Here is a 12,383-nt window from a genome sequence, read left to right as displayed (position 1 = left end):
ACAGGTTTCAATGTACCTAGACACCTTCACTCTGTACGACAAACTTGGCATGGCCTTGTTGTGAGTGGTTATTGGAGGTGTACACTCCAATACAGCAATAATAGCCTGCAAATTCCACTGCATACCACAACATAATTCATTATATCTCTTGAGCCCATTGTGGTCCCACCACAAAAATTTTATCAAACATAGACTATGACCCAATCATTATTCACAAAAGAATTTGAAAAATTTCAAGCAGCATTTTTCAAAATATAAAGGATTAAAGTTTTCAATGAAGTACTTTTGAACCATAATTAAGTAGATATCCCATAATTTAGGGATCATTGGAAAGATCAATCAACAGTCCTCCATCAGTGAAAACTATGTTTAAAAATATTTACACAGTACAAAGTTGCAGTTGATTTTGTAACCAGAGATGGACCAAATTTTCATGAAATATTCAAAATATTTGTGGTCATAAATCAGAAACTATGGAATGTATGGAGCTAAAAATTGGCATGAATGATAAGCACCACAGGTACTACAAACACACCAAATTTCGTCAAAATCCGAGAGGTGACCCTAAATTCCTTGTTGATTTGACATGGAATGACCCCTTTGCTAACAGCGAAAAGTGTCGATTTGGTGGTAGCACGTGACGGCTTCCCCTCGTAATGGGAATCGTCCATATTTTTCATAGTGGCTATTCTGTTAGCAGAGGTGCTTTTCAAACAGTTCTTGATTTGTACTGCTGTGTAACGGGTTGAACATAGCCAATAACGAAGCGTAATGGATACATCACTTTTTAGATGATAATTGATATAACTGGGGCGCATGGCACCATTTTTTCGGTATGTGGGGATTGCAGAGGTGCTTTTCGAACAGTTCTTGATTCGTAATGCTGTATAACGGGCTGAACATAGCCAACAATGAAGTGTAATGGATACTTCACTTTTCAGACGATAATTGATATAACTGAGGCGCGCGGCATCATTTCTTTCTTCGGTATGTGGGGATCGCAGAGGTGCTATTCAAACAGTTCTAGATTCGAAATGCTGTGTAACAGGTTGAACATAGCTAGGGATGTGCTGATTTTTCCGGCAAAATTTTTGGAAAATACGTTGGTGAAAGCAAAGAGCAAAATGCTGGAAAATAGGTGGAAAATTGGGAAAATGGGCACCAAGGAATGGCAACTTTGCACATTTTGTATGAAAAAGATCGAGATACTCTAATAGAACAGTCACGCATAGTATTAGGACAACATATGCTCATAGGAAATGGTGACTAAAGATCGACATACTCTAATAGAGCAGTCATACATGCTTGTAAGCTAGAGATACTGCAATTAATTTTTACTGATGCTCAGAAAAATTTTGAGCAAAATAGGTAAGAAATAAAAGAATTGCTGGAAAGAAAAATAGGTGGGGAAAAAAGCAAAATAGGCTCATCCCTAAACATAGCTGACAATGAACCATAATGGATACTTCGCTTTCAGATGATAATTGATATAGCTGGGGCATGGTGCCATTTCAGATGTGGTGATATGCGTGGGTTCACCAGTCATCAGAGGAGGTTGGATGTGTTCACGTGAGCTGTACCTTAATCGCATTCTTTGATTTGGTATTTCACGTGATCGTCAATAGTTGCAATACAAAACTGAAAAACGGTGGGGATCGGTGGGGATCATTAAATATTCAGATCGTCCTTCATGTAAGCTTCAAGGCAATGTACTTTGTTTTGTAATCAGTGCTTGTCTGGGTGAAATTAATAAGTTGCAGTTTGGTGTATACTACTTCACCAGCCTTCACGTATGTATTCTATTAACGAACCATGAGATGATTCAGTGAGTTATTCTGAGATTGCGATGTATTAACCTCCTCAACAAAAGGGACTTTATGTAATTTCTTTTAGTGGTGCTTAAAGTGCGTCCAATCTCCTCTGACCAGTCATAATAATTATTCACAACAAACAAGTACACAAAAAATTTGGAATTTTCAACTAGAGTAGGGACCATAGCACATCGGTAAAAAGTACTGAAACAAGCTGGAGTAGTGCATGGTATTAAATCAGAGTAAAATAATAAGAAGTGTTATATCCCTACTGTGCATTTCCGCACATTGATAAAAAGTACTGAAACAAGTTGGAGTAGTCCATGATAGGAAATGCACAGTAGGGATATTACACTCTTTATTGTTTTACTGTGATTTAATATCATGGACTACTCCAGCTTGATTCAGTACTTTTTATTGATGTGCTATGGTCCCTACTCTAGTTGAAAATTCCTATTTTTTTGTGTGCTTGTCAAAGTTTACATGCAAGGGGTTTCTTATTTCAGAAGTACACACTATACTTTATGGATCATAGACAGACTTCCAGTCTCCCAGCTCAGGGATGTATAATGATATGAGACATATGCTACCAATACCATCAAATCCTTATTGTATAGTATACAAGTGTCTGGCTGTGTTATGATGGAGTGGCTATAGTATAATGCCCAAATACGGCAACATGTTGAAAGAACTATAAAACAAATTTCAAGATGGGGTGTTACTATTCAGTGGACTGGACTACTACTGGACTGGAACACTGGACTGGCATATTTTTTGTTTTTACACAATATATGGCTGGATTTATTGAGTTTCACCAGTTAATGGCCATTTGGTAGCCTGCAGCCCACTATTAAACACTGAATACGAACTGTGAAATGCACAAAAACTGTCTTTTAAATAATTTTGCTACTGTTCAGCTATACCATAAGGTACACAAGACTTACTCCTTATCCTGTAATGCTGTATGTGACAGTGATAGTTAAGCAGCGATCATCTTTCCAGTTTATGAAGAGCTGGCTCAACGAGAGAGCTGTGTAGTCTTTCGTGGCCAGACATCTATTTCAACACCAGGGCTTAACGATTAGAATTATAAGCTATATTAAGTACCTGTGCTGAAAAAGCTAAGCCCCTATAGATGCTACAAAAGACTACACAGCTTGCTCGTTGAGCTTGCACGTTGAGCTTGCTCGTTGAGCTTGCTCGTTGAGCTTGCTCGTTGAGCTTGCTCGTTGAGCTTGCTCGTTGAGCTTGCTCGTTGAGCTTGCTCGTTGAGCTTGCTCGTTGAGCTTGCTCGTTGAGCTTGCTCGTTGAGCTTGCTCGTTGAGCTTGCTCGTTGAGCTTGCTCAAAGGATATCATAGTAAACTGGAAAGATGATTGCTGATTAACTATTGCTGTCAAATAGCAGCATTACAGGGTAAGGAGTAAGTGCTATATTGAGCCCTATGCTGTATAGCAGCATAATCTGTATAGCAGCATAATTATTAAAAGTCAGTTTTGTACATTTCACTGCCCGTATTCAGTGTTTAATAGTGGGCTGCAGTCTACCAAAAGGTCATTTTAACTGGTGAAACTCAATAAATCCAACCATATAATGTCCAAAAACAAAATATATGCCAGTCCAGTAGTCCAGTCCAGTGTTCCAGTCTAGTAGTCCAGTCCACTGAATAGTAACGCCCTTTCAAGATGGTAGTTAAACATGATTTAGCCACTACACTAAAGTTTGCACAGTAATTTCGATGACTACTACAGTTCATGAATAATTCTGTTTATCATGTATCAACTGAATATGTGTTATTGGTCCTTCTGTTTTATTGGGTAATTATCCCACAGTAATGTACCTCTTATACCCTTACTTGAGTGATATTAAAAATCCTCTCGGCAATTACTCCCATCAGTTCAATGGCTTCAGAACAAGCAGGTCCAAGGATCATTAGCTTAGTTGGTTGTGATGGATCAGTTTGTTGAATAAGGTGGTATACAGCTGGGATTGATGAGCACTGCAGTGAAACAGTAAGTCACTGGCACATATCGACACATATAGTACTGATATCACATTAATTGACACTAAAATGTCCATTAAAGTATACAGTCTTATAGTATACATATGCATACGATGTGTTTTTAAACAAAATTTAGCTATATATTGTCCCAAAATAATCCTACAGGCATAAGATATGTACTTACAAAATCATGCACCATTGAGATCATTATCAATCTAATTTTGGGGCAAATTCTAGTGAACATAACATACTGATCAGTCAGTGATTCTCACTATAGAATTTGCCAGTAAGTAGTAATGGTCATTAGGTTGTTTAATTACAACATTACAAGATATTGATGGTATAGCAGTATATAGCAAGTGATAATTAAATGTTGATTGTTAATATATTTAATCATTAGTAGTTCTGATTTGATTGTTTATTATTGTTATTGTTATTAACACTTTACAGTGACCTGCACTGAAGGTTTGACAGCAACATGTGCTGCAGCCTTAGGATTACCTAATCTACCAAACTGAAACTGGAAACCTAAGAACAGTACTTGACCTAGCTAACAATAAGGTGTAACAGAAAAGGGCCAAAGAAAGGAAAAAAATCCCTCCTACCCCAGGATTCGAACTGCAGGTCACCCAATGTCTAGTCGGGGCCACACTCAGTCTTCCTCCAGGAGGGCTGGATTTTCTTCCTTTAACCTAAAGTATTTATTGTTACTAAAGCTTTATCCTCACAATAGTTGGCAGAGTTGTTCTTCCCTACTGGAACACACTTTATGGACAATAATACAATACATCACTAATCATGCAACAACACACAAAAACAGACATAAACAAATTACAAAAGGTTACATTGATTCCTTTAAGATAAAAGTCCTTCAGTGGAAGATATAAAAGAATTATAGCTACAATTCACTAGAACAGTGGTGTAGAGGTGTACCGATATGAGTTTTGGCATGTACCGATATCCGATATTGATACCACCAAAAGAAGCCGATAACCGATAACCAACCCAATATTTGCATTATAGTTAAAAGTGTACATTTACCTACCCTACAACAACATGTATTCACTGCTATACTCTGCCTGTGGTGGTATACAGCTATTGTGCAATCCAGACAATTAGGAACCCACAAACGTTTTTATGCATGTATACTCCAATGAAGCCTTAAACCGATATTTCTGCATTACTCCGCATTCTAATGGCTTGTGAGAAAGCTGGTACAGCAAGTTTCCTGTTATCCTGTCACCCTTCTTTTTATTACAAGGTGCTCTATAACTGCTTCATTTGTAAAGACTGTGATAAGCTTTCCAGCAACAAACATCCGGCAGAATCGAGTGTATTTATATGGCTTCTTGGAGCGTAGTGCTTGTTTCAGAGTGAACAATAAGCCACTGGTACTAATGAGCCACATGGATAACGTAGATAACCAATGCATAATCCGCTTATGTACAAACTATTGCTACTGTATAAATATCGGTAGCGATATCGGTCCTCCTGCTGTTCTGTACCGATACCGATATTGGTAAAAATTACCATATTAGTGGCCAATGTTTTAGCCAATCTGATTATCGGTACACCTCTACAATGGTAATTAATGAATTCCACCATGCAGAAGTAGATGACCAGAAGTACGTCTTGGTTATTATTTTGTTGTAAATCACATTACTCATCTATAGTGTTGTGGCCTGCAAGTATGCTTTTTCATGGAAAACTTTATAAACACATTCCTTTAACACTGAATTACCACCACAGCTTTTGATAGAGCAAATTGGTATAGTTTGTTACACCATTGTAAACACAAAATATTTGGTTTGCTAACAGTATTCTGCAGTAGTCACAACTTCAGCGTCTACGATCATAGGGTGACTTAGTTGCTAAAATTCTGTTTTCACTGTAGCTATACAGTACACTGGCTTTGACCTGTTAGAGGTTATACAATAGCTGATCATATTCAACAAGATCATAGCTACAGTACAGCTCACAGGTAACGTCGCGAGTATACACATGTGAGTAATGCTCATGTCTTCTCGAAAGATTTTTCTTTTGCAATGTACTGTACAAGACCTGTGGAACATCACGTGGATAAGCACTAGCCACACGAGAAACTCTCCACGCATGAGAACACTCGCCACTGAGTTTAGTAACTTCATACAACACTTTAGTCACATAAACATTTGTGACCGGATCTGCAAGAGTCCCATATGTTCGTGCAAGCCTACAGTAGCTAGCTATAATTTTACAGCCCGTAGAATGCAATGAACGCAAGGTTCGCAGGACGCGATGGGTAGAATGTTTACAAAATCGAAACAAATTCCATAAATTTTAAAGTGCTTGTTTCACAATGAAGTTTTTTGTTGTTTTTTTCTCAGATATTTCTTTGTTTCACAATGAAGTAAAGTGATAATACCAAAAAGTATTATTATATATATTTTTCCTCACATTTCTTTTATTTTTAAATGAAGTAAAGTGATAATACCAAAAACCTTGGTAGCATCGTGATCCCCAAAGCAAGAGGAGTTCCAAAATCTTTGTTTCGTGTCAGTACTCCAAAGGAGACGGAAGATATGAGCGTTAGTCTGCCTTGCATTAGACAAACGGTTCACTGTCGCTTTATTTCTCACGTTTTTTCCTTCGCCAGTTCGCCTACTCATGGAGAATCCGATGGTCCAACTTGCGGACTGCATTTGTAAGTTACTATCATTTTTATTAAGCGCCTGTAGTTTATTGTCGCTGTATTGCCACTTTGTAACTTCGAAAATTCTTGGCTTCTATAGCTGAAACCTTGGTTGACCATTATGTGAGTCCTGTTATAATCTTGTCTTATGTGACGCTCTAGAGTGAAGTTTGCTATCATGGAGCATTACTGTAGCCTTGCTGTGTCCATGCGGATCACTTGAGTGCACCTCATGCATGTTGTGTGTGTACGTGCGACATTACCTGTGAGCTGTACTGTAATAATGATACCATTTCAGAATCCTTGACGTATACACTTATGCACATTAATGCCACCACAAGAAGTTGTGTGGGACTGTAAAAGTGTACTACATTATAATTATCATCCTACACCTCAGTTAGTAGCTATAATCAACAGGTGAATTTGACACCATACTGTACATGCAAGCACACATGTATTCATTTCATAGATATTTGTCTACTTTGTTACTTTCTGTATGGTTACTAGTTTCAAAAATCTTTAGCTAGCTAAACTATCTGCTGGTTATTAACACTTGATAGTAAGATTCATCTACCACAATTTTGGTATCTTAAGTGAGCCTATACAACTTGTTTTGTTTTTACTTGTGTCAGTGTAATGGTGCAATTATTTAAGTGAGCAGCTGACTAGGATGTTTTGAGGTAATGAAAAATGCAAAGTTTATTTTTCCTGCAATAACTGTTTATCATTTTATGGTAAGTTTCAGTACATACAAAAAGATCAGTTGCATTTATGGAAATTGTGTAGCTATGTACATAATAATTAGCTATTAGTTGGTGTATGGTCTGGCAGCAATCTTACATTTATAGAGTGCAGCATATAGCCGGAGAAGAACTTTGAGTAGTATAGCTAGTTAAGTTTCACACTGATTTGTCTAGCAACACGATCATGATGTACTGGAGTAGCTAACCAGTTACTTGGCCAGTTCTCCAAAATGACACACAGTTCAGGCATCATGGCTTTATCAAATATGAAAACTAGCAGTTTTAGCAGTTATTATAGCTATAATAGCTACATAGTACATACCTGACATATAGCCACGCAGTACCAGTGCCAGTGTAGTCTCACGTGGCCAGATCGTTTTTTCCGTGTATTGGGTGGGGAAAGGGTCTGGTGCAACTCCAATAGCTGTTTACTTCTGAGCTGTCCCCAGACATTAATTGAATAACATTGGCCGCAAAGGAGGCGCTGATGACGTCAGTAAGTAAACTCGAGATGGCTTTGATCTGTTTATCCTTTAAATGTTGCTCCGATGTCTCTTTTATAGTGTCTTGAAAGTTCATCCTCATTGTGTAACAAGACTCACAACCGGAGCAGGAGTGTATGAATATTTCATTGTTTTACTGACGTCATGGCGCCTCCTTTGGGGCCAATGTTATTCAATTAGCGTACCCAGTGTTTGGGGGCGCGGCTCAGAAGTAAACAGCTATTGGAGTTGCACCAGACCCTTTTTTTTCCCCACCCAATACACGGAAAAAAAGCGGTCTGGCCACGCGAGACTAGTGCCAGTGATTGACTAGGTAACTGTGACGAGCTATTTAGCTTACCCCAGAGTCAGCATAGTCGACGACTAGTCGATATCCTGGTAGTAAGTCACATCTCTCATTGATCTCCTCTAGAGCTAACTTCATAATGGGTATTCTGTCTATCCCATCACAATTATCAACTGGAATACCTCTAGTATCGTTAATGGCAGTACAAGGGGAAAATCCGATTATGTGAATATCAGTTAATTCATTTCTTCCACAAATATGTTCAGAGGCACTTGCTGAGAGCCAAGTAAGAAACACCAATAGTCTCATCCCGTCCGCATGGGTGACGACAACACGACAGCAAACCGGTAGTGCCAACAATCGAACTCTTTTGCGGCAGCGCCCACTCGACGAAATTCGAGGGATTGCATTCGTTGGACGATATACGCATGACGAAATTAGATGTCATAATTGACAAAATGGCCGTGTTAGTGTGGGGGCCGCAGAGACTTCTTTAGCACGCAGTATTCGAAATGAATGTTGTCTGTAGTTTTCTACACTTGGGACCACGAGGTAATAAAAGTAAGAAGTAGTACACGTACCGTGACGATGCAAAACTCGCTCCAACAAGCGGAAAGCTGACCAAAAATTTTTAATTCAGGGCTTATCTGTATTGCATTACATACTATAATTATGTCTCACCTTCGCCCTTTTTCGAATGTATAAACGCTATCAGGGAAACACTATCTCGCCCAATACCTTCCTGTACAAAGTCCCCACACTAGAACGGCCATCATAAAAACGTCATTATGGATATCGTCCATTCATTTAATTCAATTCAATTATAAGCTTTATAGTGCAATGTTACCAGGGGCGGATCTAGGATTTATAAAAGGGGGGGGGCTAACTCAAGGTACTGATCTCTTGGGTAGAGGTGTGCGAAGCATGCTGGAACCAGGGGGGTCTGGGGGCATGGCCCCCCAGGAAAATTTTGAAAAATAGATGCTAAAATACTGCAATTTGGAGACATTTCCACATAAAATTCATAATATTTTCTGCCTGTAGATATTTTATATACTGCCTTTAGATTATAGGTATGGCTCTCTGACTCTGAAGTATTTTGCTAATGGAAAAGTTTGGGTAGGTACAGGCAACCAAGTACATGATGCACCCCTCTCACAATTGCACAACACTGAATAGGTGCATGTTAGAATAATAATATGTTGAAAGTGGAAAATTTTGAAATTTGAACAATACAAGATTGAATCTGAGAGCATTTTCAATGGAAATTGTGTACCTGAATTAAGTATTGTCATACATATTAACTACGTATACAAGTAGATGAATGAAGCCCTTTAAACAGACCAATGCACTTCATTGTATGTATAGGTGCAGGCAGATTTGGAAAAATTCCATAACAGAACCATCCAGTGAATGTTCTATTAGAGTAGTTAGCTGACTGCTCTATTAGAGTATCTCGATCTTGTACACCTCCAATGCTGATCCGGGTCCTTGTTGCATAAACTTTAGCATAAATCCACTGATAATACTTTGGAAAAATGTTTATAAGGTGGTTTTAGTGATCATATAATTATGCTAAGACAAAATTTCATTATAATACTCAGCATATTGATCAAGTAAAGCCTAAATATGAAGGGGGGGGGGGGGGGGGGGGGGGGGGCTTCAGCCCCAAAGCCCCCCCCCCCCCCCCCCCCTGGATCCGCCCCTGGTTACAGGTGTACATGGTTGTACAACAATAAAAGTGAGTTAGTGTGCAATTGCACTATGGTAATCTGGTAACCAGACCCCATATTATCTGAGTGAAGGTCACCACAAGTATTTTTGCCAACAATCACTTTCACTGTTGTGCTGAAGTGGTGTCAGTGTTGTATGTTACTGTGAGATTTACAGTAAACACTATACAGCATGTGCTAGGTAGCTATTAAACTCAGTGCTGGCATGCCCCATGCAAAGTCCTCAGTTGGGATTGCGGCCCCCTTGAGCAAGCTATGTGAGTCTGTAGTTAACCCTAAAATTCTAACCCTATGTGACTAGCTATCAATCAACCTTTATAATTTAATATAGCTTAAACTTAAGTGGCTTATTATGTGGCTAAAACTAGCCGGATTCCACGGCAATCAGCCAGCCAAGCCCCCAGCTGTACACCTAACCACTTGTTCTGTTGAATCTGTAGTTATAATTCTCAAATTGTTTGTTGGACTCTAATACAACGTTTGAGCACTAAGTGTGTAGTTATAGCTACAAGATCACAAAAGCTGATCACAACTAGTCATGTCAATGCTCACTGACTTATCAGTGAGAGCTACTATTGCTACAGCTAATATCCTGAGAGTTTGAGATATTGCCATTTTATCGTATGTGTCCTACAAGTGTTACCTGGCTGGATATAGGCAGCGTGTGATGTGTAGCAGTATAACAATTCAATTTTCATGATACAATGCTGGGCCATATAATTATGTTGTGCATTAAATTGGTGCAAACATTCATTATAATTGTTGTGAGCATTTTACAATTACAGTGTTATATAGCTAGCAATATAGTACTGTGGTAAGATGGTAATGCTATCATGTATAGTATGACAGGCTGATGTACTGCTCTACTCTACTAGAGTGTCAATGAACTTCTCCTGCACAAACGCTAAGAGAGAATGGCAATTACTAACATGTATCCAACACATCAAATGTACTGGACTTCATGGCTCTGGATCAATAGTTCAGGAGAGCACTTCAGAAACTCTGCTCAAACACTTTCACTGATCCCAGATCAAAACTGAAATAATGAAAGCACTTGTGAAGTACAGACACTCTCCCATTATAAGCTTGTGTCTCATATGATTGCATAATGATCAAAGGTAATTCAGTGGTTACTTGTGTAAACATGCACATGATACCTTAAAGAAGATAGTGATTGGGACTACCTAAGAATGCCACATGGGCCATACTTTACTACCCTAGCTGGTGTTTGCTGCCTCAGTATTTTAGCAGTGCTCTCTTATTATATTATACAGATGATTTTCAGTTTTTGTTCAAGGCTAGTTCGGCTAATTCACATGTGCAGTTATTGTGTTTTTTAATGGCTCATCCTCCTTTATCTGCTATATAAAAGAAACTGCTAGCAGCTGATGAATATTAAAGAAGGTATAATAATTATTTGAACACTTTGTCTGTTCAATTTGTTAGGATGTCAACCTGGTCATCTTTCATGTACTAGCTTCTGACATCCATCCCTGTACTACAGCAGCAAATTTGGATGTTCTATTAGAGTAGTTCACTGTTCTATTGCAGTCTTTCATTGACATGAGAGAGGACCATGGCTTCCTCATTTCCGCTGTCTATGCATCCTATATACCACCCACTACCCTGTTAAAAGGAGTAGTGCTACTTCATTGTATAAGACATATATACACATCTGCTCCCTCAAACTCCTTCTATGGAAATGCCAGAAGCTAGACTAAGTGTACATGTGTCTTCAACTTCCCTTGCTGCACTTGTCTGAAGCATTGTTCAGTTGGTGATCATGATTTAGTCAGTCAAAAGTACCAAACCTCTAGGAGTGTGTATGTAGTAAACTAGGTGATATTTTGTGGTATTTGAAATATGGCATTATTGAATCTCAATATATATATTGGAACAAACTTTCTTGTTGATACACGATGCATCTTTACAGTTTAAAATTTGAGCTTTTAAGGAAATAAATATTATTAAAATTAACTGCAAAAATAATATTTATTCAAGTATACACATTGTTAGCTACAGTGTTTGCATTCAACAGGTTGAACAAAATAATGTGAAGATTCTGACCCCATAAGGACCTGGGTTATGTCCATGCAGGTCAAATGCTGGTCAGGAAGAAATTTCTCCAACTACACACTCAACAGTGAGATATTAGTGGTCTAGCTATCAGTTCCATACATAGTGTATTAATTTACATTTATCATTTTATAAAACAATTAGTAGCAGACATCAGCTAAATAGTGCATTTGTATTAAAACATATGTTTGATTTAGGCTGTTACATATTCGAACAACACATTTCGTGTTGTTTGCTGACATTACACATGTTATGTTCACTAAACTTACACATATGCAGTGATGTCATTGTCACACAGTATTTGAGAAAAGACTGCAGTTTGTATAGCAATAATTTATAATGTACAAAACCCACGCAATGACTGGTATACGTAGATACTGTGGATATTACGTGAATGTCTTATTAGTGCACTTCATGATAAGTGAGAACACGCGTAATGGCTCCTTGTAGTTTGCGAGTGGAGTAGTCCATACCAAATCGTTCATAATGGAACCTAGTACTTCGAACTGTCTATCACATTAGGTGCATACTAGTACTTTTTATGAGACGTTCAGTATAG

The 12,383-nt window shown here is 38.3% G+C and overlaps 1 protein-coding gene across 1 annotated transcript in view; it reads right to left on the bottom strand.

The window, feature by feature from the left end:
- LOC136265417 (gamma-aminobutyric acid type B receptor subunit 2-like) overlaps positions 1 to 8,752 on the bottom strand; it is a 56,105-nt gene extending 47,353 nt beyond the window's left edge. The window contains exons 1-2 of the mRNA XM_066060263.1: positions 8,697 to 8,752; positions 3,666 to 3,793 (exon numbers count right to left, since the gene is read on the bottom strand). Coding sequence (XP_065916335.1) covers positions 3,666 to 3,743 — 78 coding nt within the window. The 5' untranslated portion in view covers positions 3,744 to 3,793; positions 8,697 to 8,752. The remainder of the gene's footprint in view (positions 1 to 3,665; positions 3,794 to 8,696) is intronic.
- Between the last annotated feature and the right edge of the window lie 3,631 nt (positions 8,753 to 12,383).

Source organism: Dysidea avara, chromosome 9 (assembly GCF_963678975.1).
Source record: "Dysidea avara chromosome 9, odDysAvar1.4, whole genome shotgun sequence".
Taxonomy (NCBI): domain Eukaryota; kingdom Metazoa; phylum Porifera; class Demospongiae; order Dictyoceratida; family Dysideidae; genus Dysidea; species Dysidea avara.
The sequence above is the reverse complement of the archived record's forward strand: the minus strand, read 5'-3'. Positions and strand labels throughout refer to the sequence as shown.